General features: G+C 43.0%; 2 protein-coding genes across 5 annotated transcripts in view; one reads left to right on the top strand and one right to left on the bottom strand.

Annotated features, from left to right (window-relative positions):
* LOC146198384 (centrosomal protein of 120 kDa-like) overlaps positions 1-6,099 on the bottom strand; it is a 42,450-nt gene extending 36,351 nt beyond the window's left edge. For all 4 annotated transcript variants that reach the window (XM_084593866.1, XM_084593864.1, XM_084593865.1 and 1 more), the window contains exons 1-4: positions 5,905-6,099; positions 5,506-5,777; positions 4,769-5,074; positions 498-701 (exon numbers count right to left, since the gene is read on the bottom strand). In XM_084593866.1, coding sequence (XP_084449992.1) covers positions 498-701; positions 4,769-5,074; positions 5,506-5,777; positions 5,905-5,944 — 822 coding nt within the window. In that variant the 5' untranslated portion in view covers positions 5,945-6,099. The remainder of the gene's footprint in view (positions 1-497; positions 702-4,768; positions 5,075-5,505; positions 5,778-5,904) is intronic.
* A 450-nt stretch (positions 6,100-6,549) lies between these two features.
* The window catches only part of gish (casein kinase I gish), a 49,272-nt gene continuing 29,946 nt past the window's right edge, over positions 6,550-25,875 (top strand). Inside the window, exons 1-2 of the mRNA XM_084593868.1 lie at positions 6,550-7,036; positions 20,214-20,254. Coding sequence (XP_084449994.1) covers positions 6,844-7,036; positions 20,214-20,254 — 234 coding nt within the window. The 5' untranslated portion in view covers positions 6,550-6,843. The remainder of the gene's footprint in view (positions 7,037-20,213; positions 20,255-25,875) is intronic.

The following is a 25,875-nucleotide window of genomic DNA, read 5'->3' as shown; positions in this document are numbered from 1 at the left end:
CTAGCACTGTTCCATATTTCTTGAATGTTTAGCAGCCACGGCAAGCAAACTTAATGAATCCCTTTCACTTCAAAAACCTACAGAATGAAACAGCCAATGCATTTCACATGAAGTACAACCGGGCACCCCAAGACCAGAAGGCCCATCCACTGCCACAACCTATAAGGGATACTGTAGCTGATGACTTGCAGTGTAATAGCTGCGTTAGATCTAAATAATCAATTATATGAGAGGATTCAAACTCCCCGAATTTTAAATTCTTGAACTGGTTATAGATAAAATAAAAATAACTAGTATTGCTATCTACATTCAGAACCTGGAACACCTACACAACAGCAATATGCTGTCAATCTATAAAGACACTTTACTTTTTTTTTTGCAAAAGACAAAACTGCGGCAGCGCTTGGCATCTTAGCAATGAAAGCATTGTGTAGCAATAGAATTGTTGCGCAATATTTTGTGAAATGGTGTGCTTTTCACTTCACAAAGGCACTGACCTGAAGGGTAGAATGGGCAGCAAAAAACCTGCGAAGGGCTGGGCCACTGCTTCGAATGTGCAGGGATGCTCGCTCGGCTGGGAACTGCGGACTCTCCAGGCTGGTAAATGCCTCTGTAGTAACCTCATGCCCAAGCAGATGGTAGATGAAATGGTATCGCCCACTTCTTCCAGCCGATGGCTTTCCCCCCGAGCTACCTTGAAGCTGTACCAGTAAGCAGAAAGGCAGGCACAACATCACAACATCAGAACATCAGTGCTGTGCGGACCATTCTCAAGCCAAAAAGCAAGGTTCTCAAGCTTACACCTTTGGGAGATTGTCAGGGGCTGTCACTTGCGGTGAAAAGGTGCTTGGAAAGAGCCTCGTGCTGTAAGAGTACCTTTAAAGCCCTCCAAACTCTTAATTCAGGCATAACTTTAAAAGCAAGCCACATCCGTATCAGGCTACACCAGGTTTACTGGTCAAGTCTACAGATGTGAACATGACATGACCGGAACATGCCAAATGTCGTTTATACAGGGCAGCTATTCCACCAATGTAGATGCAATAAAATGTACTGAAGTCAGAAAAAAATCTTGTTTACAATGCCACCGAGTCAGGAATATGATATGAATGCAGGAATACATTTGTTTTGATGGATGGCTACATGTTTTATGGTAATCCTGGTATGACTACTTTGAGTGTGAATTTTTTTTGCTTGTATTGGAACCAAAGCGCCTAAAACATGTCGATTTAACTTATTACGACAGGAATGAGCCAAAGAAGTGTAATTAAAGCCTTCCAAATTGTGCTGAGTAATGATGCAGATATATCAACCTCAAAGAAATACAGTCAATCAGTGAGAAAGGGCATAATTTTTTCTTTGCAATCCTTGCATGATACTTACAACACTCTGAAATTAAAAATTTTCTCTCCTTTAGATCCTTACTCATGTCTGGTGGCAATACACCACTTCACTGCAGTGTGAACAAAGCAAAAAAAAAAAACCTGCCCACTCTATTACCCCCTTCCAAGGTTTTTCTCTCCTTCACTGAGAGCACCAAGGGGTATGATTTGAAGCCAGTTTGTAAGCATCATCCAGACTTTACCAGTGTAACCAGCAGATTCTCTTGTTAACTACACTCGAAACTGTTCTAAAATTCTGTCACACTTCCATTTTTGTTTATATTATTCCAAGCAATTCTACATATTTCTTTTCGATTTTCACTTTCCTTCTCTTTTATTTTAACCTCACTAATACATTCATAAATCCTCCCTTAATTATCTTTGGCACTCATCGTCAAACCCTGTCCATCCCCCTCATCAGTATGCGTCATCTATCAAGGGTTACCAGCTGTAGAATCTGTTTTTTATCCACTGTCATGGCTCAGTTGCATGTTCACTGGTACTACAGGTTTTGACAAAAAGGCGATCTTCTTCTTCTGTGACTACCAGAAACATGACCTTTGGCCAACTGGCTCCGCTTACATTCATACTGCACATTTATAAATAAAAATTTTACCCAGCCTAAGCAAGGCTTTCAATTTTCATTTCGTTTGGTTTATACGGTTTAATGTCCTAAAGCAACTCTGGCTATAAGGAATGCAGTAGCGAAGGGCTCCGGAAAATTCGAATTGCCTGGGGTTCCTTAAGGTGTACTGACATTGCACATTACATGGGTACCTGGCTTCTCACCTCTATCGAAAGAAATGGCTGCTGTGGCCAGGATTAAACCCATGTCCTTGAGATCAGCAGTCGAACATCCTATCCAGTGAGCCACCACAATGAGGCAAAGCATGGCCTTCATTGTGTTATTTAAAGCATAAGCTCTAGTACTCGGGGTACAACTTTGGATTTCATTGGCTGTTGCTCAAACGACCTTGAGGAGCCATGCAAGGCCATTGTGAGACATTGTTGTTCCGCAGTGTCTAGCCATGCTTTGTCTAGTGTGGTATTACTATAGCTGCCAAGTGACCATTGACCACATGGTGACCTTGACATCACTGATGACGTCACTGATTACATCTTTGGTGGCGCCACATGTGACGTCACTACCTCACGTCTTATGCTATAAGACGGAGCTTGCTGCGCTCTCGCACACAGATCGTAGCCATGGATAAGGATAGTGTTGGAGTATTGCCTTGGCCTCTCTCTAGTTTAAAAAGGTAAAAATTTCCGGCTGTGTCTGATCATTCAGCTGTCATAGCCCATTGAGAAGCTGCACTGGTCAGGCAAAGAGAACATAAATGAACAACTTCAAACTCTTCACTCTAACAACCAAGTAAAAGCCATGCTTAGCCCTTTCACTGGCAATTTTTTTTTTCCAACTGCTCCTCAATCCCTGCCGGATTTTTTTTGTATGTCAGTTCCATGGAAATTGCATGGTAGTATTAAACAATGATGCTCTGCAGGACATGTGAACCTTTCTTTCTGCTCATCAGATTTCCTCTCTTGGTTAAGATTCTTAGGCGACCAGGGATCTTCCTTGCCGTCTTTGCTCAACAAGACATTAAGTTTCGCTGCCGCTATCAGTTTCGTCTTAGATTTATCAGTAGTTCTTGAACTTATCCGTCTGTCAAAGCATGGATGGAATCATGGAATATTTTCTATGCCAGTAGTGTCAAGAATGGCAGGCAGTGATTGAAAAGGCAACACGAGTATACTTAGGAGTAGCAGTGAATCATTTGTGGTTATGTTAACATGCATCCTTCAAGAATATCTCCTCACTGCTGCACCACTCATATCGCTATCAAGAAGTTACCTGTAGCCTTTTCTTCGTTGCCAATTGACCAAAATCTTTTCAATTATTATTGCCTGCATGTAGACCTTGACCATAGGATGCAGCGGTGTAAAAAAAGTTAATTACCAGACTTGTGTAAAAGTGGTGTTGAAAGTCTACATGAGCCCCTACATACATTTGTGCCTCATGTCTTCTTTGTCTGATGTTTGCTTTTGGTACCCTTTAATGCAGGATGTCGAACCGAATCACCCCACAGATCTTGAAAACAGCTCACTGAAATTCTTGCCCCAATGTACCATTTACGTAAAGAAGCTTTTTTTACTGGCTTTAAGTAAACTCTCAGAATCCAAAATCTTCCATGTGACAGCAGTGATGCTTCAGTATGCCAAAACATATCCAAGTCAACAAAATCGGCTTTTCTCTGCAGCACTAGATCTTATGTGGCTTTGCATGTACACTTGGTGAAAGAGATGATTTGGTTTACGGGGTTTAACACTACAAAGCGACATGCGCTATGAAGGACCCCATATCGGATGGAGGGATGCCGAAGTGGAGGGTGTTGAAAGTTCGACCACTACTGATGTCAAACAGCACCTAGGTGCCTTGAGTTTCTCCTCTGTCGAAAAACGGCTGCCGTAGTGGGGTCAAACCTGCATCCTCAGGATCAGTAGTTGAGTGCCCAAACCACTGAGTCACCATGGCAAGGTAAAACAGATATGCTAGCAGCAGACATTTGCAGCTGTTTTTTAGGCCAGTAAATAAAGTTGCGTAATTGATACCTTCGTACAAACAGTTAAGACAGATGTGTTTCAAGACTGCCTACAACTTCTGAACTGACAAAACTGAATCCAGAGGTCAATAATTAAACACTCAGCTAATCAGTATTTTCTAATTATTGAATTACAAAGAATAAAAAAAAACCTCAAGATTAAGCCCCATGACTCTCAACAGCCCTCAATTCATTTCACCAGGCTAGGACAGTCATTCTTTATTAAAAAGCATTGTTAGCCTCAGCTGGGAAAGCCGGTATAAAGAATATAAATCCTTGGTGTTTTGTGCCCTGCCCAGGGTACAAAAATGCAAATAATTTACAAGGAAAAAGAAAGAGTAATTTTTGCAATCTCAGTGCACACTTGAACCATGCCCTGAGGGAAGGAAAAAATGAAAAGAGGAAGAGAGAAAGAAGCATTGCAGAGAGAGATTCTGGAATAATGTCTCCCACCTGTGTTATCATTGAATGAGAAATCACACCATGCAGCAAATGTTTGCATTTCCTCCGTCAAAATGTGGCCATGATAGCCGGGATTTGATTTTACAACCTCGTGCTCAGCAGCCATGACCACTAAATCATTGAAGCATGTCGCAAAGCACAACAGCAGTTGGTGTCAGTTCTTCTACGAAGAAGTGGAGAAATACTTGCGTTTGATGCCTGCCTTAGTCTCATTCTCACTGGTCAGTAGGCGAATCCAGGAGGTAGGTGGTTTTCAGTTACATTGTAAGCATTAATGAAAGTTTGCCATGTAGATATTGCAGCAAAAATTCACACACTCACCTGACTTAGATTAGCAGCAAATGAAATGGTGACGGTGAACAGATACAGCACTTTGGTATCCTTGCCAATCTCATAGCACCCATCTTTCAGATTCAGCCGAGGTGTCAAGTCTTCGAGGTCAGCTTCTGTTTCTCGGTCAGCTGGTTGCTGGGAAACCGCTCGCTGCGCCTTGAATTCTGCTCGAGCGGGCTCAGAAGTGCCAGCAGGTACATCTGGGACAGTGTCTTCTTCCAGGTGCAGCCCAACGTGAATCTCTGGCTTAGAACCGTGATATTTGTTGTTCAGCAAGGACCACCATTTTGCACTCTGAAATATGAACAGTTGGTTTGCTAGACAATCCCGCAGATATTCTTTTATAACTAAGGCTATAAATATATGTCTGCATAGAAAGAAAAAGTAGGGAAAAGTTAAAATTTAAATTTGCAAGAGGTGTCTTGCAAATTTAAATTTAAAAAACGGAAAATGCAACACCCCTCGACTAAAACAAATCCCTCATGATTCCATGTCAAATACAATTTATCTGCAGGAATTTTAGCCATTAATATGAACTAAACAGCTACGTACTTTTCTTTCTTACTTACACATGCATAAAAAGGAAAGCCTAACACAGTTCGGAGGAGTTCGCAGGAGTTCAGGGGAGAGGGGACAGTGAAACAGAATAAAATGACAGATCAGGCTATGTATTTTACTACGGACTAACTGCAGTAAACACAAAACCGTGTATGAAAAAGTATCACCTTGACGCCGTCCTGGATGCCGCGTATCTCAAGCACGACGTATCCTACGCGCTCCTTCTTCTTCGATGAGCGCTCAACAGCAAAACATTGCAGCTTTACCGGCGTCCTGTGGAGTCTATGTACGTGAAGGCCTCGACGATCGACGCCCCATGCCAACTCGGTGTTGAAGTTGGGATGACAGGTGTGCGGAACAGGGTCCGTAGTCAGCACTTCGCCGTCAAAGCTAGCTTCTATCACAATATCACAGCCCTGTCGACTTGGGAAATGTTTTCCTGTAAATATTCATGCACACACGGGCGACACAGCAGTATTACAAGAAGAAAATTCGAATGAGATATTGTGATAAGAGGAATCACAGGTGAGCCCTCTGCGCTGCTATGTGTATCACCAGCCTCTTACCTTCCAGGATCGAAGTGACGATGAGATAATTTTTGTTCATACTGAGTCATCAATGATGAGACAAGTGGGCAATATTTACAGCTTACTAAACTAGTTAGCGTCGGAAAGTACATCTAACTACCACGAACATTCAAGCGAAGCGCTACTTCAAATGTTTACAGGAAACGCTTGCCGCCGCCTAGCGCAATGCGTCAGAACTTGGCACTCCTACATACCCTTGGAAGCAGCCGCTGGAGCTTCTCCAGTGGTGTAGCAGTCACCAGTGTTTTCGAAAATGTGAGTTCGTGTACTCCGTCGAAAGCCGTATCAGTCGCTTGCAGTAGGAGAAGCCCGGCAAACGATTTGAATCTATGCTTTAACATCCAGCAAAAAAAAATCTCCCTCCAGTGTACACCGGAAGTTGGTTTGTTTATGAGGTGATTTCACAGCGGAGGTCCGAAACATCCAAAGTGATTTTTGGAAGTCGTATCAATGCAATGAACTGAAAACGCACGGCAGAGGGTCTGTTTGGTAACGGGTAGGCGCTCCAAGGTTCAACCAAGGCTCAACCAAAAGTGTTTTATTGGCATTATTGGTCTTAACGCTGCAAAGTGGTTGCGGAAGGTCGTGGCCAAGAGTTCCTCTGGAAATGCATTCTGGGTAGGTTGGGCCCAGTTTCATGGAGTATTCTGGCTTTGTTGTGGATAGAGGGTCAGTGCGTCGTGGTGATTTAGGAAAGAAAAGCCCTCTTGAACTGTGTCTGTGCTTAGCTCGGTACGCGGGAACAGAAGTCAAGTCTTCGTTGGGTGCTGGGCAGTGATGGAAATACGATTGAACACGCCACCATCGTCGAACGTCCACCCATGACATCGTCAACTAGCGCCATAGCCACTCGCTGCCAGAGCAGTGGGCTAAGCCTAGTGCCTAAGCCTAACTTTCTCGACGTTCCCGGCCGCAGGGATGCAAAGACGTGATTCCCGGGAGCCCCGAGACGAGACTCCCAAGCGTGCATCCAAAACGACGGCCGCCGCAAGAGCTATGCATTCGCAGACAAGGCCGACGGGATCGAGCAACTCCGGTGTTTTGATGGTGGGACCCAACTTCAAAGTGGGCAAAAAAATCGGCTGCGGCAACTTCGGAGAGCTGCGACTAGGTAAGTTACTGTGTCATTCTCTCTGCTTTGATTGCGGTTAATCCAGGTTATTGTTCGTATGCAGCGAATCAAACCACCCTGAACGGCGCAAAGCCAGCGGAGGTTGCAGGCAGAGTAAACTGTCTGTGCGCGCGGCTTCGATGCGAAACAATCTTGTCCGGCAACGTTCATTCTGCGGTTTCAGTATTCCGTTCGTGAAGAACTGATTCGCATTTTTTTGTGAACGCAGCGTGTTTTATTTTTGTGATAATCTGTTCCGTAGGAGCCATTTGAGCACCCGGCATCTAACTGCTCGAGATCTCGAAGCAGTCCGTTCTCCGTTTGTGTAGGAGTGGTGCCGTGGTTTCTCATTTCGCGGACCCTCGTTGCGAACTTCGCTGCACGCGGACTCTCTACTCTACGACGAAAGTCGTTCATCTCGTTGCGTGTGCTACCTCGTTTAGCCCATCCAACAGGCAGTCTACCCAAACGACAAACCGTATAAAACTACAAAGACAAGTTAGTTTAGGACGCCTCGGATGATCGTGTTGCGACATGTTTGCGAGGCCGCCTGCCCCCGCATGAGAACGCTAACCTTTAAACTCGGGGGACGCAAGAGAAAGGAACGCAGTGAGCCCGTTTTGGATGGGTTCCAGCGCGAAACTGCTTTTCGTTCCACGGAAGCTACTCTACGAGCGTGCGCGTGGGCCCTGTGCTGCGACGCCTGCCCCGCATCTTGCGCGTTGTGCTGTGATCGATTTGTGCGTCGCGCTGGTGCCGGTAGTGCCTTATCGGGCATCTTTTATTTGCTCTCTTCGGGGCCTCCGAGAAGAAGGGGACCGTATTGAGAAGCGTCATTGCTAGCTGACGTCATTAAGTTCTATGACTTGGACGATCGCCCGAGTGTTTCGATCTGTCGGGCCACGGCACCGGCTGGTTCAACGCTGCCAGCCGCCCGCCCGTATTGGCTGCAGCCTGCCTGTTTCGAGTCGCTTCAGGCTCGCCCGAAGCTGGTGCTGTCGCCGGTGCGGGTAATCTGTTGCGGTTTCTTGGTCCTCAGCGAGCGCTGGGGCAGCACTTCTTTCAGTTAGAATCCCGTGGCGGATGCAAGCGCTAGCACCCGGGCGATCGTCGGCTCAGCCGAGTGCCTGGGAGTAGGGAGTAACGCCCTTCTCTCCATTGCCGGCGGGGGCGCCGCTGTGTAACAGCGAGAGATGTTATGCATCATTTGGCGCGACCCCGGTCGTTGGAAAACTGGCCTGCGTGACGCAGTGTGTGTCTACCGGTGTCACCACTACGTCGGCAGCCGCGTTTACGCGACGACGCGCTTATAGATTGCTGCTGAACGGCGGAGCTCGCTGCGTAGTGCGTTCGGGCCGATTCGTTAGAGAGGAAACGCGCTCGCTGCTCCATTGCCGCTGTTTGGAACGGCCGCCCCGTCATTGTTGCATTGTCCGGAAGGGCCACTTCATGTTGCTCCGGAACGTTGCTTTTAGCCAACCTTCCTCCATGCAGGCGGTTCTGTTTGTGTTCGGAGAGGTTTTGTTTAACGCGCTTGTGCCAGCAGGCTGAACAGGGACTGACATTTAGCCGATGTTTGTTTTCACCAGAAGTATATTTAAACATTTGCAGAATATTTTGTCCGCCTCCACCACAGGGCCTCGTTTAGGTTACTCCTGTACGCCATCGGCATAGCAAAGCTGCTTTTGCCTGAACATCATTAAACGAGAGCACTGTATAAGTAAATGGGCGTTGAAACTAGTATCTATCCGGTGTTTTTTATTTATTTTATTCTTTTTTTTTAATGTTGACAGCTATTTCTGACAGACTTCGATCTGAGATAAAACTCCACATATGGTCACTGTAAGCCGTAACTTTATATGGCACACAGGTTGCTAACCATACTTGTCATGGACATAGTGGACATTTATTTACTCTGTGCAATCGCCATATTGGCAGGGAGGCCTTCTGCCAACAGCTCTCACTTTCATATAACATGAAGTTTCTTGCCAGTAGAGTTTGTCAGGTGGCAGCTTTTCATGTTCTTTTCTGGGTCTCTCTCCTACTGTGGGAAGTTGACAGCTTCCTTAGTGTTTTTTTGACCTGGTTCTATGTTTTCCCTTGGCAGCATTGACACCATTGTCACACTTCTTTCTCTTTTTTTTTTTTTTTTTTCTGCATATGTGAGGCCTTGCTTCCTTCTTTTCTCGTGGGTTTTATTTCATCTTTATGTAGGCGTTGTTTTGTGAAGCCAGCAACAGGCAGTAAAGGAAAACAAAAAGCATGCATTAAGGGTGTTCTTGTTGCTTTCCCAGACCTCTGCAGGGAATGCATGAGTATCGTGCTGAAGGGTGCACCACAAAACTTTGTTCAGACTGTTCTGCCTTTAGCATAATTTCACTATGGCAGAATATATTGCTTTCACATACTGAGTTGCACTGATCTCTAATCTCAACTTCAATATAAAAAAAAATATCATTCATAAAGGGAACAGCTAAAGCCTAAAAAGTTTGGGTAACATTTAAACTCTGCCTTTAAAAGTATAAACCGACAGCGTTAATGGCTCCCATTTGCAGTTCCCTCATTCACGTACTACATGCACTTTGCTACTTGCTTAATACTAGTCTCCTAATTTATACTTTTCTTATCTCACACTTGCTCATTAGCATACAGTCGTAACTGCACATCATGGGAAAGACCATCCGATGTGGATATAAAGCCCCGCTTTAGGTATGACACCACTCTTGAGATGCCAGATTCATTCAAAAAATGACTCTTTTCATTAACATTTTTTATGGGAACCGTAACTCTTTTCAAAGCGGTAGATAGAGTTACTGAGTTCCTAGTTTTGTTGCAGTAGTCAAGCGTTCTACCTGATCTTGACCTTGCACTGGATAGACACTTAGTCTAGGACCCTTCGCACTGTCTGCCTGGAATTGTGCATCAGGTTTGTGAGTAGACTATGAAAATAGGCTTACGCTTTTAGCAGATTGGCAGCAAAATTTAGGACACAAAGGCAGGTGATGTGGGGGTTTGTGGGCAGCAGGTGTAAAGCAAACAAGTGCACAACCTTGTGGACATTGGAAGTCCTTCCAAACAACACCTTGAACAAGGGGAAAGATCTGCTTTACAACAACCCTTGCTGAGATTAGCTCAGAAGGCACCTTAGTGGGATTACACAGAAGGCAAATTAATGGTTCAGTTGTCTGATAATGACAAGGGTTCCAGGGATGTTTATGTGAGCCTACCAATTTTTTTCTTTAAACTGCTGACACTTATTCACTACATGTTAAGGCATGCAGCGAACTGGGATTACCAAAATCTACTAACAGTTTATACTGTGGCTTTTTAACTCAATATCCATGCTCGCAGAAAGCCAGTTTTTTTTGCGAGAATTACTTGGGAACCCATCAAAGACTCCTTATTCAAGTTCATTTCACAGCTAGCAGGTACACTTGGGGCCGAAATAATTAATGCACTGATCACATTACTAAACCTGTGACAAACTGATCAATCAGCCTCGCTCCTATTAGTTGATTGTCCGTTGCCCAAGTTCGACCGATAGGAGCGGGGCTGATTGGTAATTTTGTGACAGTTTTTGCGATGTGATTGGCGCAAAAATGTGACCCTGAACAAGTGCAAAAGCATTATGCCGTGCAATAATTTTTTATTTGACTCGTGGTATGGTAGCCTAACTGAACTTTTCATTGTAATTAAAAATTTGATATTAAACTGGTGTGCCTAACAACTCGGAATGTGCGAGCATGTCCTAGAAGTAGCGTGCCCGATTCGAGATCCAAGGGTGCGGAGAGTTCGATTTTTCATCTCTAAGAAGCTGCCTGAGTTAGCAGCTCCTGCCATGTCATGTAGTCTCAAAACATAGCACAGCCCACTCACCAATAAGTCCCTGCACTATCACCTGCCAACTACAACCTGCCAGAAGCATGTCTTAATTTTTAATTTTCTCTTAACACTGACATTACTAGACTATTTTGAAGAATGGGACCTTTAAAATTATTGCATTAAATTTTAATGAAAATATGTGGGAATGGTGTTACATAACATTTTTTCAACCTGCTGCTTGTGCCCTGGAATTAAAAACTCTTTTATGGGAATTCCTTTGCTGTTTGCTATTATTGTAATTTGCTCTGTACCCTGGGATTATTTAAGTCTCCCATAGGTCACTAGCATGTGATAAATTAGTAGCTACTTGGTTCTGTATATCCTCTTATAGTTATGTAGAACGAGAAGAAGAAGATGGTTTACACGGTATGAAGAAGCACTGAACAAGGGTAAATGGGGTACGCCTCAGTTCGCAGGTCGAGCCAATGTTTCGACAAGTGGACTGCTATAGTGTGATGCTTGTGTTGGTTTATTTGGCTCCTGGCAACCAAGTGGAATGTTTTGTTGGTTTTTGTCAATGCCTATTATCACTGTACAGTAGCTAACTGAATTCTACAAGTACTGCTTTGCACTTGTTCAATTAATGCTGCCCTGGCTTTCCTTCAAATGAGGTGAATGGTGACTCGGTGCAGTTCAGTTCACTTTTCCTTGCTTTACAGTCTTGCAGATAAATTCGTGAAGGTACAGAGTTTCTATGGTCTAGGTTTGTGTTTCTTATGGCTAATAGAACCCCGGGGATTTCCAATCAAGTTTTGGGCTGAATTGCTGTAATGCGGCTTGCTATGACTTAGGCGCTTATGTTTGTGCAGATCTCTCGTTGGGTGCTGGATCTGGCTTGTTTCATGCTTTATGCTGTTGTTCTTGTTGACGGCAAAGTTTCGGGGACCTAAATATGGGTATGAATCCCTTCTGCCGCTTTTGCGGTGAGAAAGACAAGTTAGATAATATGATCTGGGTGCGCAAAGCTCATAAGCCTCTTGATCCCTCTAAACAAGCTTGGGATAAGCTAAGGTCCAGTGATAACCCTGACATTCAGTGCAAGGCCGTCAAATGGGCCAGCGTCACCAAAGGTGTCCACGGCCTGCAGCTTGCTAGCTAACTTCCCTCTATTCCTCCACATTTATTTGCAATAAGGTTTTATCAGCCTCAGGCTGAAATATGTGTCTCTTGGTACAAACCCGGTGAATGCACAGTAACTCATCCAGTCCTCCTTGCATGCTTTATTCTGGGCGAGCTCTGCTTCCTTTTGTAGTTGCTGCTGTCGCCGTTGCCAATTCCACCTCGTTGATGGTCCTGTTGACGACACTCCTGTTCGTGAGGCCCCGCTAGACAAAGGACTCTGCGTGCACAGCTCTCGGCACCCAAAAGAAACAAAACAAGAGTGGAAAAAATCAAGCCACAAGGGCATTTGCAGCAGTTGCCACTGATTGGTTTGCCCTCTACGCTCTGAGGATTCACTCTAAATCCAATAATGTGACGTTTGCCCTGAAGCCTCGAAGGTGTTGCTTAACACGTGATGTTTGTGCTTCTTTTGCCGGATGTGCAAGAGCCAAGCTCTTTCAAGTACAAGATTTGTAGGCCATAGCAAAACTTCATTTCTTTTGTTCGCTTGTATCCTTCCTCAGTTGCAGCTAGTCAGATGCTGCCCCCTTACATCTCTGGAATTTGTTACTATTGTAGTGTCAGGTTGCTTGCCATGAGGATGCAGGGCACTGATTAGCATCCATTAAAAACAGCTGACAGTTTGTAGAAATGAGATGATAATGAAACCATGAGGGATTTTGCCTGTATTGATGCTAGAGATAGGGAAAGGCATGGTACATTCAGGTGTATACAATGACTTCTTAACATTGTCAGACTACCACAGACAAATCACGTTTTTAGCATTGAAGTGGACCTATTAATAAGCATTCTGCTTTGCACAGTTTTGTAATAGTGTTGTTCTGCCGTATTCATCTTCTACTGACTGCTGCAGTAAATGTGGCTACCTCTTATCTTACCTTGCTTGTTATGCTGGTAACTACTGAAGCATGTCTCTGCTGTCTTCTTCAAAAGGCACCCCTTAAACCTGACATACTCTGTAAACTTATTAAACAGTTTATTTTTTTGTTCATGAGTTATTCCAAGATCATTATACTTTGGTAGCTTCTCTAGAGCTTTGTGGGAATGCCACCTGTGCATCATGTTGAAATGAGGTCTGCGCAACAGTTTCATTGCGGTGTTTTTTGAAAGCTGAATGGAATGTGCGAGAATGTGTGTTTAGATTAGGAAGCAGTTGAAGAAGGCATTCATTTTCTGCACAAATATTTTTGCCCTAGTGGTATATCCTTCAACGGTATGAAGACTATGTGATTGACATGTTTGTTTTGACCTCTGTTGTGGCCCACTGCAGTGCCTCAGTCATTAGGGCGCTTGCCTTCTGAGCCGGAGACTGGTATACCATACCATATCTGTGTTGCAGCATGTCATGATAAGCTCGGTAGTTATCACGGCAGTACGGACAGTTTAGCTAATTGATATAGCACATCAAATGAAATTGTCGGAGGCACTTGAGACCCCTTAAGAGTGATAAAGTGAGAGCCTTTGGGACTAGTTCTACTCTAGGGTTTATTTGACAGAACTTATTGTAACCTTTTTTTTAAACACACTCTGAGAATTTATTTACTTGTCTTGATCCACCGCACATGCGCTAGCTACCGCCGCATCCAGGAAAAGACTAACTGAAGAGCCGCCAGCACACACCCTCTCATATCTTCCTCTGAGGCACAAAGGCGTCCCCTACATTGCCATGGAGGCGGCTGGTTCGCTAGGCAAGGAGAATTACAATCGGTTTCTCACGAGCCCAGTGTGGAGTAATTGTTCCCCTACATTGCCATGGAGGCGGCTGGTTCGCTAGGCAAGGAGAATTACAATCGGTTTCTCACGAGCCCAGTGTGGAGTAATTGTTTGTGCACACTGCATGTGATTGGAGGGATAATGGTTCAGTCCCCGTAGTGACACCAGGGCCAATGTAAAGGACGTTACCTTATCACAATTTCTGATCGCACTTGCTGTACAGGGTACGCATGAGCCAAGAAAGGCTTTTGTCTTAACAACACTGCAGACAGACAATGTACGAAGGACACAAAACTGGAATGAGCTGTTCTTTGAAAGCCAGGTGCTTTATCTCCACTTGATACTGCTGAATGAGCTTTGCAGTTGTTGAAGTTCTGGAGGAGCCACCTAACATGTCTGAACTCACCTTTTTGCTGAAACCCTATCAAAGGTTGCTGATGCGCTAGTGAGCAAAACTAAAATAGTGGGCACACAGAGCGAGGACACACACCTGCTCGAGAGCAAGCTACAGTCAAGCATACACTTTCCTTTGGCCCCTAGTGAAATTTTCAGGCATATGCTGGCCTGATTCATCATCCGAGCTGAATTCAGAGCTTGTGAAGTCTTCTTCAGACTCCTATGAAAGACTCTCTGCTTTCATAGGAGTCTACAGTAGAAGTCGATTCATGCAGAGGGTGCGGAATTTGACATTTGAGATCACTGCGCTCCTAATAATTATTTCTTCTACGTCGCTGCCTGCCAGAAAAATAGCGAACTACATGGAGACTGAAACTATGGTTGCCTTATCTTTCGAGATGCGGCTACTTATTTCATTACGTGGAAATTTGCTTTTCGAAGCACGTCGAAAACCATTAGTCATATATCACCGATTTCTAATGAGGCTTTCCTGAAACAGTTAAAGAATTCTAACTCAGTATGGGGGGACCCTTTCTGATTAGGGCCCTCAAAGCAGTACAGAATTGACACATTTTATTGTCTGCAATTGAGAGTTTGTTCAGTGTCACAGGAATCAAAAGTACTTTGTCATTAGTTGATATTTCACTGTGCATAGAGATACCATGCCTGTGTGTCTTTTTTTTTAATCTACTACTTAAATTCTGTTTTTAAATTTCCGTTCATCACGCCATAAACACATCTTCATCCCGCATGGATAACATACTCAGTTGGTGTTTTGTGGTGTTGTAGTACAACATCCTGTATAAATATTTTTCATTCTAAAAACATCAGAGTACTACCACCTACCACCATATGTTACAGCTGAGAATGATAGTGATGATTTTAAGAAGCTGTAATATATTACTATTTGCCACAGCCTTGGTTCAAGAAGGAGCTGTAATATACCCTCGTGCCTCATTAATATGGACACTTTGGTTTCCGACCAAAACTGTCCATAAAGCGAGTCATCCATAATAAAAGTCATGAATAAGAACGAAAAGGATTTTATTAAGAAAAAAAAATTTGTAATTAATGACTATTTTTGTACATAACGGTGGACTCAAAATATGACAGAACACCAGCAATTTTGAGTGCGTCATACTTGTCATTGTTATCTTCGAAAAATTGTAGTGCAGTCTGAAGTGACTCGCGCACCATGACACGCATGATGGTGGGCTTTGTGTTGAACTTTCCAGTATGAACTCCTCACTGGCCGATGAATCAGCGTCCGATTCTCTACTTACCGCCACTTCCAAAATGGCCTCGTCACTGAGTAAAGTAGCTGCCAAATAGCTGCTTGAGATTCTCTTGAGGCGAGGAAACAGCCGAGCTGTCGATACTACCCCCTTCTCTATGAATCCGTCGACTCAAGATGCCATGTCTGTTCTTAAAACTTGTCAGCCAACCTCTTGAGTAGTCACGCCTAGAAAGAGCGTAGAATAATTTTTCTCAGTAAACATCACCCTACCTGTTTTACTGAACAAAACATTCCGTAAGTCATCACAGCTGAAACCTATCAAGACGGAGGACAAGGAACCATACGTACCCATTAATGTTGCCGAGACAGCGAGCCTTCTCTTTCGTCGTTCACGACAGCACCATTCGCGCGCACATTCCCAAACCACATTAAAAAGGCTGACTCCATTTCTTCGAACAGCGCTGGGCGCTGTGGGACTGTGGCTGACACTGCGATGCAGACGTTGAGCCATTTATTGGAGTCCTGTAGTATCGATGCTACCGTCTGCCTGGCGAGGCTGAGGCCTAGTTTAACTTGGACCCAGTCCTCCATGGCTTGGATTGACTGAGATGGTTTTTGCCGCTTGTATTCCTCTGCGCTCCTGCGCTCCCCCAATAAAACGGCGATACGCCCGCTTTGATTTTTTCCAACCCCACCGTACTTGTTCAGGCATCCGGCCGCATTGGCTGTCGGGTAGGTTCGCGGGCAGTGCGTCCTTCTTTAACTTGCGTTCGGACTCCTTTGCATTTTTCAAGCACTGTCGATAATAACGATACAAAAATACATGGGCCCAAATGGGCCGTGTGCATTCTTCCCCTGTCCATTGTCCAGACAGCAAGTTTCCATACTAACGAGGCATAAATCTATTGAAAAAGTTTCGTCCCCAGAAGAACTGTCCATAATTCGGGTCGTCCATATTAACGGGGCACGACTGTATTACTATTTACCACCTACCACCAGATGTTACAGCTGAGAGTGATAGTGATGATTTTAAGAAGCTGTAATATATTACTTTTTACCACAGCCGTGGTTCCAGTAATTTGATTTTTGTTTTTCTTCTTATGAACGCATGCTTTTTACATTACTAGCTTTCTGTGCCATAAGCAGTAGCAGTGCTTAATATTTGTTCTAATGTGGATTTTTTTTCTTTATATTTTAGTCACGCACAGACTTGTTTCATTTGCAATTCTCATTGGTTTTTCTTTGTGCAAATTCAACAACTTTGGCATACATATTTTTCTAGATTATTTGCATGTTTCGGGCTCTCAACTGGTATATTTGAGGAAGGGGGGGGGAGGGGGGGGGGGGGGAGTCATGTGTATCATTTTTTGCAACATTTTTGTACCACTCCCCAATTAGGATATTAGAAATAAATATAAGTAATTAAATGTAGCTCTTGTTCATAGAGCTAAATTACCAAATGAACAATACCTGGAAATCCAGCAGGGCGCATAAAACTATTGCTGTATGAAAAAGACGCCCCTATAGTCTGTTCACGTCAGCACTGACCTGTCATCAACTGGCCAATGTCTGCTTCGGTGTGCTTTTGTTTCTCCTTGTTACCAATATCTTGCCCACCTGTTCTTGCCACTCATTCAACCGAAGGTAAATCTTCCCAGTTCTACTGTACATCTGGCTTCCTTTCCTGTGTCCTTCTGGGTGTCCATTGTCCATGACGCACAAATGGCCATTCGCAGAACTTCAGAAATGAATTAAAATTTAGACATTTACTTTTTCAAGCTTATTTAGTGTGGTGTCATACCAGCAAACAGTTGCATACACTAGCTGCACTGAGTTGAGTCCATCCTATTTTTAGCTTCAATACTGTGCATTGTTTGTCATCCATATGCAATTTATTTTTCTGGTTAACTGTAACCTATATAAAGGATCTGTTTACTGTTATTTCTTACTCATTCGCATCCATTTAAGTGCAGCCTTGTGGCTACAAATGTAAGCTGTTGTTTCTTTTGTAACTTTTTTTTTAAATTTTGTGGCACACACAGGTTGACAGGCGTACAATTCTATTTCAACTGGTTTGATGCTAGAAGTGTGAGGGGATGGCTTCCACAAGTGGGTTATTGTCAAGTGCTCACAAGCCAACAATGCTTTGTGCATTATGCATCTAGGTCACTTGTTCTTGTGAATGGTTCAGTAGTCTAAAGGTCACCGTGCGTGTTCTCACGTTTATAGCTGGGCACATAATAGCTAAGCTTGGTGTCAACTGATTTCAATTTATTGTTTGTCCATTTATTCGTCATAAATTCACGCACTGTGCACGGGAAAATGCACTTGGCAAAATCATTTGACTTATCAGAGCACAGGTTTCACTTTTTTATGGTGTCTGGATCGCGGAAGCTTGCATCTCTGTTTTTTTAGTCGTCAGGGGAAAAGCCTGGTTGAAAAGTGGTGATGACTCCACACTTGAAAAGTTGAAATAAACTCTTGCAGGTTGCCTTAATGGTTTTTTCCATGGCTGACTGAGATGCTTGTCATGCAGTGCAATTGACTTTACACATTGTGCATGCAGTTGGTTGCTCTATCCTCTGGGTTGCAGATTTTTAGAGATGGGTGTTGCCGTGGGTCTCTCTTATTGATCATTAGGCCGTGCCAGTTGCCATGGGAGTGGGTGCAAACATTGTGTCGTGCCTTGTGATCGTTGGCACTTTGTACAGGTTGGGCGGTGTGACCACGTTTTTGTCCCTCCTTTGTGGCTCTCGTAATGGTCATTTCCCTTTTCCCCGGGGGTATGCTGACCTTGAACATGGTCGCATTGTGGGAGTTATTTTGCTTTAGATTCACTTTTGAGGTGATGCTTGGGACATAGAAGTGAGAGGAAAGCAGCTTTTCTGTTTTTATATATATATATATATATATATATATTTATCTCTCATCGCTTTCTAGCAATGGCATTTGCAAAGGATACTATACATCCCTTGAGCTTTTTTTTTTTTTTATTTGCCTTTCTTTAACTAGATTGCATCTTTTATTTTGTCTGTTGGAGCTCATTTGCACCAATAATTCAAGACTAGCTTACCAAAAGTATGCCCCAGGCTCTCCTAAGCTGTCAGATATTCGATTTTCACCTTCATAGTACTTTATGAAAGCACTTCACAATTTCGTGTGAATATTTCAAGGAGTCGCATTTGCAAAAATTTGCATTTTAAGTGTTCGCTGCATTTCGTCTCTATAAATAGTTCCTAATGCTTCATTATACAGGGTCATCCACTTCTAGTTCTAGTTCACTGCTTTAAAAAAATTATTGCGTCCGACGCAGGCACATATTGAAGCCATGCGGTGCCAGTAGTAGAGGGACCGGGCGATGGTGCCTCACTTGACCTGCTACTTAGATTTATTACGCTGCCAGGTCGAAAGCAATGGTGCTCTGAAAGCATAGATCGTGTTATAGCTAGAAGTGGACGACCCTGTATCTGCTAAGTTATTGTATAACAGAATGGTGGCAAGTTTGTCTGCTGCCTTGTAGTTATGATGTAGCAAGCTAAATGTCTAAATGCATTTTTCTAGATATTGATAAGTTCAATTGCTTGCCAAGATGCTAGAATGGTAGCAAGGTACTTCTGGTGTGTGTGTCTACTGCCCTTGCTTATTTCTTACCACCAGTAAAACGCCAGTTTGAAACTGGGGCATCATTACATGGGTCAGTCACCTGTACAGCCAAGGCCAAATTAATTTATTTGCCAGTATAGTACAAATTTACATTTTCCCCACTTGTCTGCAGCTGACGGTCCAAACTTCCTTCATCTTCAGTCCATGATAGGAAGTGGTGCTCAGAGCAGCCGATTTACATTGCCATGCTTTGGTAGCATAGGAATGAACAAACAGTCCTATATTGTGTGTAATGAGGAACGATCACTCCAGCAGCTAATGCTGCAATGCAGATTTTGGTGATGGAAAATTGGCATTTACTGTTGGAGCTAGGCAGAAGTTAAGAAGGAACAAACAAATGTTTAGTATTTGACAGTGGTAGGGGGAGCTAAGTGCTTATTATCTTTGAACATTTTAAGTAAAAACATGTTTAAGTAAACACCACCGCCCGGTCCCTCTACTACTTTCATCACTTTGCTTCCATACGTGCCTGCATCGGACGCAATAATTTCATTAAAACAGTGAACGTGCTATAGCTAGAAGGCATGTGAAGTAGCCATGCAGTAGAGTATCTAAGGTATGCAAGCATGAGGTTCTCGGAAGTATATAGTCTCTATGCTGATAGAAAAAGCAATCAGTTTTGGTGAGGGTACAATCATGTCATGATGTGGGGCATTTGGTTGTGTCAGTAGGCTCAGCTGTTGTCTAGCCGTAGGGTATTTCAAATGAATATGTTGGGCAGGGAGCAGATGAGCAGGATTGTAGGTCATAGTGGTGGCAGTAAAAACAATCCAGTTTTTATGGAAACTTTATTGAATGATTTCGTATGGAGAGATACTGTGGCTTTTAAGACATAGCTGAGAATATGAGCACAGTATAAAGTGTAAAGAAAGGAAACTATTCAGAATGCTTTCTCTGGGCAAATAATTTGCACATTGAAAAACCCTTGTACAAACTTTTTTAAGAAGTGCCCTGCATGTTTCTGAGGTACACTGTGTTTAATTAAGATGCAAGCTTTGGGTTGTGGTGTTGCTGCTATATGCTCTCAGGCTTTTGTGCTTATACCGTGCTCTCCATGAGTGCCTATGTAATTCTGGACATTCTTTTTGGAAAGCATATGTTCGAATTGAATGCTGGTCCTGACATGATTTGCCATTACTCATCTATTTCTGTCTTATTTTTCAGGAAAGAACCTCTACAATAATGAACATGTTGCAATTAAGTTGGTAAGTTTTCTTTTATATACATACCTCTGGTGCAGATGGCTTTGATGCTTTGTTAGTGTCTACTGTCATTAAAGGGGCACAGAAAGGGTGTTCAGAAAGTGCCTATATAAGGGTTTCACAGTGTAGAGCAAATGCTGCTAAGTATGCATACCAAGTGCAGTTTATCAGAAGTTAGCATATCATTTGTAAACAATTTTTAAGACTGCCATTCCCACTTCTCGTGGCGACCACTGGCTCTGTTCCTTTGAGCGAATTCTGCCTTTGAACGCTGTAAGGCATGTGTCACGTCTCTGGAAAGGAGCTCAAGCAAAGGAGACGGGGTGTACGCTGAGCAGCGGCATGTCTGGCTCGGATTTCCCTCACTCCTCTGCTGTCGAGTCATGGTGGTGGAGCAGCGGTCAAAACAAAACAAAAAAAAGGCGCACCACTGAGCCGGATTGGCTTGTTAAAGCATTCATTGGCAGAGTGCGGTGTTGGACCTTTTTTTATTTCTCTTTCTCTCTCAGCTCAGTGTGAGACTGGAAAGTGAAAACGTGGAGGCTGTTTTTAATCGCTGACATCTCTGGTGGTGCATACGCTAGATACAATTTTTTTTTTTTTTTTTTTTTCGGCAGGATGATGGTGAGTTTATATCTCTCTCTGCCATCGAGTTTCTTCACTCTTTGTGGACCTTTAGTGCTTAGGTACCTCATTAGGTGCTTCATTATACCTTTAATTAGGACACTGAAAAGAGAAAAAAAAAGACACGACGAAGTTATGTTATGAAATCTTCTTAAAAGAGTGAGGTAGTGCATACTGGGCAGGCAATGAACTTTCACATTTGCCTTGGTGCATGTGGATAGTGTGGGGCTTGATTCCCACTGCTGGTGGACACCCATGATACAATAGGCACAAGTTTTTTGCTAGCCTCCTTTCATCAGCAGAATTTATTTCTGCATGGAGTCAAACCTACGCTAGAGCCTAGTGCATTTACTGCACAACACTGGTTTGGGCGTAGCTCTTGCAAGTGATTATGACAGAGATACTGTCTGTGTTGTATCGTGTAGAACCTACTTCCCTGCAGTTATGTTGTTAAGGTACTTTTGACAACAGTAGTTGAGATCCTTAAGCTAAAAGCTTTGTGTGCAAACATTTGTTTCAAAATATGACATTGGCAAAAATAATGTGAAGCCTTGGCTACCCTCTTTAGTTGTGTGAAAGTTGGTAGGCAGCCAGTGTGAAACTTTAAAATCGACTAGCGACTAACTTATTTAGGGATCCTAACACTGTACTAAAATAATTTTGAAATAAGTCCATGGTCTGACAAGCTTGTATAGAATTTAATAAGTTTAAAAAAGTGAACTGTTGGCTTAGATGTCTTGTGTGTCGGTTTGGTGCTTTCTTGAACTTCTTTTTGCTGAGGTTGTCTGATTATTTGAGCCTTATAAAAGAGTAGGGAGCCTTTTTATTTTTTTTTTCCAGAATATCATATAATGCATATCTTATTCTGAATCAGCTGGGTCAATACATGATAATTGGATTGGAACGCTGCAATAAAACAAAGAAACATACTTTGTAAAGACTGTATAAGTTCTATAGAACAAATTTCATAATAGATGGCAGGCTTCGTGGGGCAATTAGCAACAAACTGTACCTAGTCAAGCCTATCAATAATGGAGGTCATATAGTCATGAAGAGTGCTTTACTGAAGTTATCCTATGTTGCCTCCTTATTAGAAATACACATCTTGCACACACACCACTCCATTCAATTCTCTTTCTAGAAGAAAATGCCTGTGTTGTAATTTTGTGTTTTTGGTTTCTTCAATGAAGTAAACCTCGTACACAAACTCTGACAGTTATCTAAAAAAAAATTTTTTCATACCACACCATAATCTGAACACTGAAATGCCTGTGCGCCATAAAACCTAACACTACAGAATACTTTTTCTTTTTTCCTTTCTTTATACTGTGGGCTTTTGGGTTTGCCAGCTCTTGAATCTAGTGCCATAAAAAGTGAGAATACTTGAGTGATATGCATTGACTTGCAAGTTGGTTCACCGTCATTCTCACCAAAGCGAAGGGTGCTGGGGGCACCGTTGATATTTATAATTTTTGGAATTACTTTTTTTATCGGCTAGTTATAGCTGCCATTACCTTAGCCTTTTTTTCCCTTAATGACCTAGCATAATATACCTCTGGATTTCAAAATCTGAAGCTAAATCTGTTCATTACAAAATGTTAATGTCGTGAAGTCAGTGCAGTGATTCATTATTGTCAATGGAGTTTTCGTAATGGTTGGTCAAAATTGCATAAAATATGGAAATCTGAATTTTCTACTGATTAGAAATGACGGTAGTTACAGCTATTTGTTTGAGACACCTTGAATTTCACTCAGTCGTTTTGAAGCGAAAAGCTTCACTACGCACCGCGCTTCGCATGAGCTGGCGTATGTCGAAGCACGAGTGACGTCATGCACTGTGCAGGTGGCCACCGCCGACTCCGTCACAAGAAGAGAAAGGCGCAGTATCTGTCACACTTGCTCTGTGGACACCTGAACTGTGCCATAAGGGAAGGGAGGAAGGTGGGAGGTAAAGTGGAAAGAGAGAAAGGGGAGTCGTGGAGGGCAATAGAGTAATTTCAACCACCTGGGGATCTTCGTGTGCTGTACGATGTCGGCATCCACAATTTTTATGCACGAAAGCATAGCGCCGTGCTAGCCGTAAACATAATTGAAATAAGAGTAGACACAAATCGTCTTATGCCACCTTTTGAAGCGAAAAGCTTCACTACGCTAGTCAACACCGCGCTTCGCATGAGCCGGCTATGTCGGAGCACGAGTCTGAAGCGCCTAAAGCATATCCATAAGCTAAGCCGTAAGCATATCCATAAGTTAAACTGTAAACAAATCCATAGCCTAAATCGTTAAGCATAACCATAAGCTAAACCATAAGCATCACCGAAGCTTTTCGCTTCGAGATATCCAGGCCTTAGCTAAGCCCCAGCCAATATTTTTCTTTTTTTTCAGCACAGTTTCAATTTTTTGTTCACTATTGTAACTGATGTCTAAATGAGTTTGGAAGCTCTACTGTATAGTAGGAATCAGTCACCTTTTTTTTTTTATTTAGAGCATTTCTAGACAAAAATACTGTCAATTTTTTCAGGACCTGTGACCTGAATTTGTACATGGTAATGGTGCTCTCAACTTACACGCATAGTGTACTGAAGGCAGCAGGAGTGGCGACTTCATGGCATGGCATTCATTTCTATTTTCCTCTGTTTTGTGCCTTTTTTCTCTCTCAGCTCTCTGTGTCCCCTACACCAGCCACGTTGCTAGCCTTGTTTTCTGTATGTGTTGTGTTACTGCACACTTCCTGTGCAGGAAGGATCCGGTTCACTTGTTCCAAACACACGAACGCACATACCATGACATTCTGTGGCATGAGGCACTCTGCCATGCTGTTGTATGGAAGGTTTCACACTTTTGTTGTAGCTAGCTTGCATTGCTTTGCTTCTGACCTGAACTTTTATTAAGCTTTTAAGCTTTTTTTGCCTGTATGCTGACATATGACACTGCAAAATAACTTAGCCCAAGGAATTTATCTCATCTTTCAGTCCTTTTGGGCTAGCAGGCAGGAATTTTGGAAGGTGCCTGCCAACAAGGCAACGTCATCAAATTTCCGCTGTGTCCGCTCTCAGCTGGGAAATTTTGGCTGTGAATGTTGTATGAAGTTGTACAACAAGTGTCGAAATTTTAATTGTACAGTTGTGAAAAGTTTGAATCCCAAGCAGTCTTCTTCTAGGCCATGCTGTGTTGCCCGTTATGCGTCGCCAGCATTCTAAATCTCCTGAAGGGGGGGGAGGGGGGGTGGCTACTTTTCGTTCTTAGGCCTCTGAATGTTCACACTTTCATAGGTGGCTACATGTGGAACGTTGCGCGTCTTAGATGGAGTACCCCTTGGGATAAATAGTCCACATGGGGCAGTGTTGCAACAAGAGACATAGCAGTCATGTTTTTAAAATTAATTAGTCACTTCCAGCAAGATGAATGCTTCATTTGAGTTTTATTTTTTAATGCTGCGCTGTGGGCCATGAGGTGCATCTTAGTTGAGGGCTCCTGATCAGTTTAGACCATTTATTGTGTTGTAACATTCACTGGAGTCTGACAAATGACCATTATTGCATTTAGTCTCTGTAAGAAGGTGGTCATATATTAGGATTGGGATTGATTCCAATGGCAAACAACTTCAGCTACCACATCATGCCATCACTCCACCATTATGACTTTTGATGCACGCTTCAATACGATAATCCTGCGGGGGAAATTTTGAAATAGTCCTGGAAAGCCCAGTAAATTGAGGAATTTCAGTACTAATTTTCTAGACACACATAACGCAGTAATTGTGAATCAGAATAATTAGGAGGGGTTACGAAAAAGATGATGTGCTGCTTATGAAGAACAAGTTAATTACTTTGCTGTGCTTTTTGGAAGGTGTAAGGGGACACACAATGCGAAGCTGCATCAGCTGTTGCATGTGCTATTCATACTTGCAAGTATCGGTTTCGTGTAGTATTGACTTGCAATGACTGTAATGCATTTTGTTTTATTTTTACTTGCGATTCATCATGCACAAACGGGCTGAGAGTCCCAATTCTTTCAAATTTGCATTGCCATCGGAATGTTGTTTAGTACAAAGGTATTAGAGTCAAGCCCATTTATAACAGTCGCAGTTATAACAAATACTCGCTTATTACGAATGACTGTGGAACTGCTGTCAAAATATGTGCAAGGGCTGTGGCATTGCATCTGAGATAAAACACAACCATAGCCATGGGGTGCTGCACCACTCTATGTGCCAGCACCCTCTGTGGTGAGACAAGAAAAACCCACGCGTAGCTGTATCATTTGCTTGGCGCAGCATTTGAGCACTTGTTGTTCTCCGTTTTGAGGCATTCTCGTCTGTCGCATTCCAAGAAAAAAAAGAAAACTACAGTGATTAAATTACAGTGCGCTTTTTTTAAATATACAATTTTCAGAGGTATTATCAAAGTGTGAACTTGAAGAAAGCAAATTTCAGACTTCAGGAATTATGGTATGAGTCATCAGTACGTAAAAATACCATAATGAAGCGTTCAGTCTATAGTGAACACGTCAGAAAACAAAACGTGAGAAACTGCAAGAGCCACAAGGGAAATTAACAAGTTTTTTACTTGATTCTATGGTGTTAGAGCAGCTGTTATGCAGGCCACCACACAACAATAGCTCGTACTGCTCTTTTGCCCTGGCGACGCCGCAGCAGCCACCGCAAAACTAAGTCAGTCACAAATAGTCTGTGAATCCTTCTATCCTCATGCATGATCCTGTTTCCGGAGCTCGAAAACTTTGCATTCGCTCAAGCAGATAACTGAACTAAGGATTGCACAGGATTGCTCAGAAAAATGGTTTCCATGGAGGAATGTTCTTGCCTGCATCAAAAGTCGTCAGCTCGCTGTTCGCTTTATGGAAAGAGAAAGCTGCCACATGAATGGCTTTCCTTGGCGTCTGGTCAAAGGATCCAGGCCGTTAAGAACCCCTCATTATTAAAGCCTGATAGGTCATAAATTTCGGATATATAGGCGTATGCTATGGCTCAACCGGAAATA

Source organism: Amblyomma maculatum, chromosome 2 (assembly GCF_055883805.1).
Source record: "Amblyomma maculatum isolate TAMU_Amacu chromosome 2, ASM5588380v1, whole genome shotgun sequence".
Taxonomy (NCBI): Eukaryota; Metazoa; Arthropoda; class Arachnida; order Ixodida; family Ixodidae; genus Amblyomma; species Amblyomma maculatum.
Note: the sequence above shows the minus strand (reverse complement) of the source record. Positions and strands in the feature narration are given on the sequence as shown.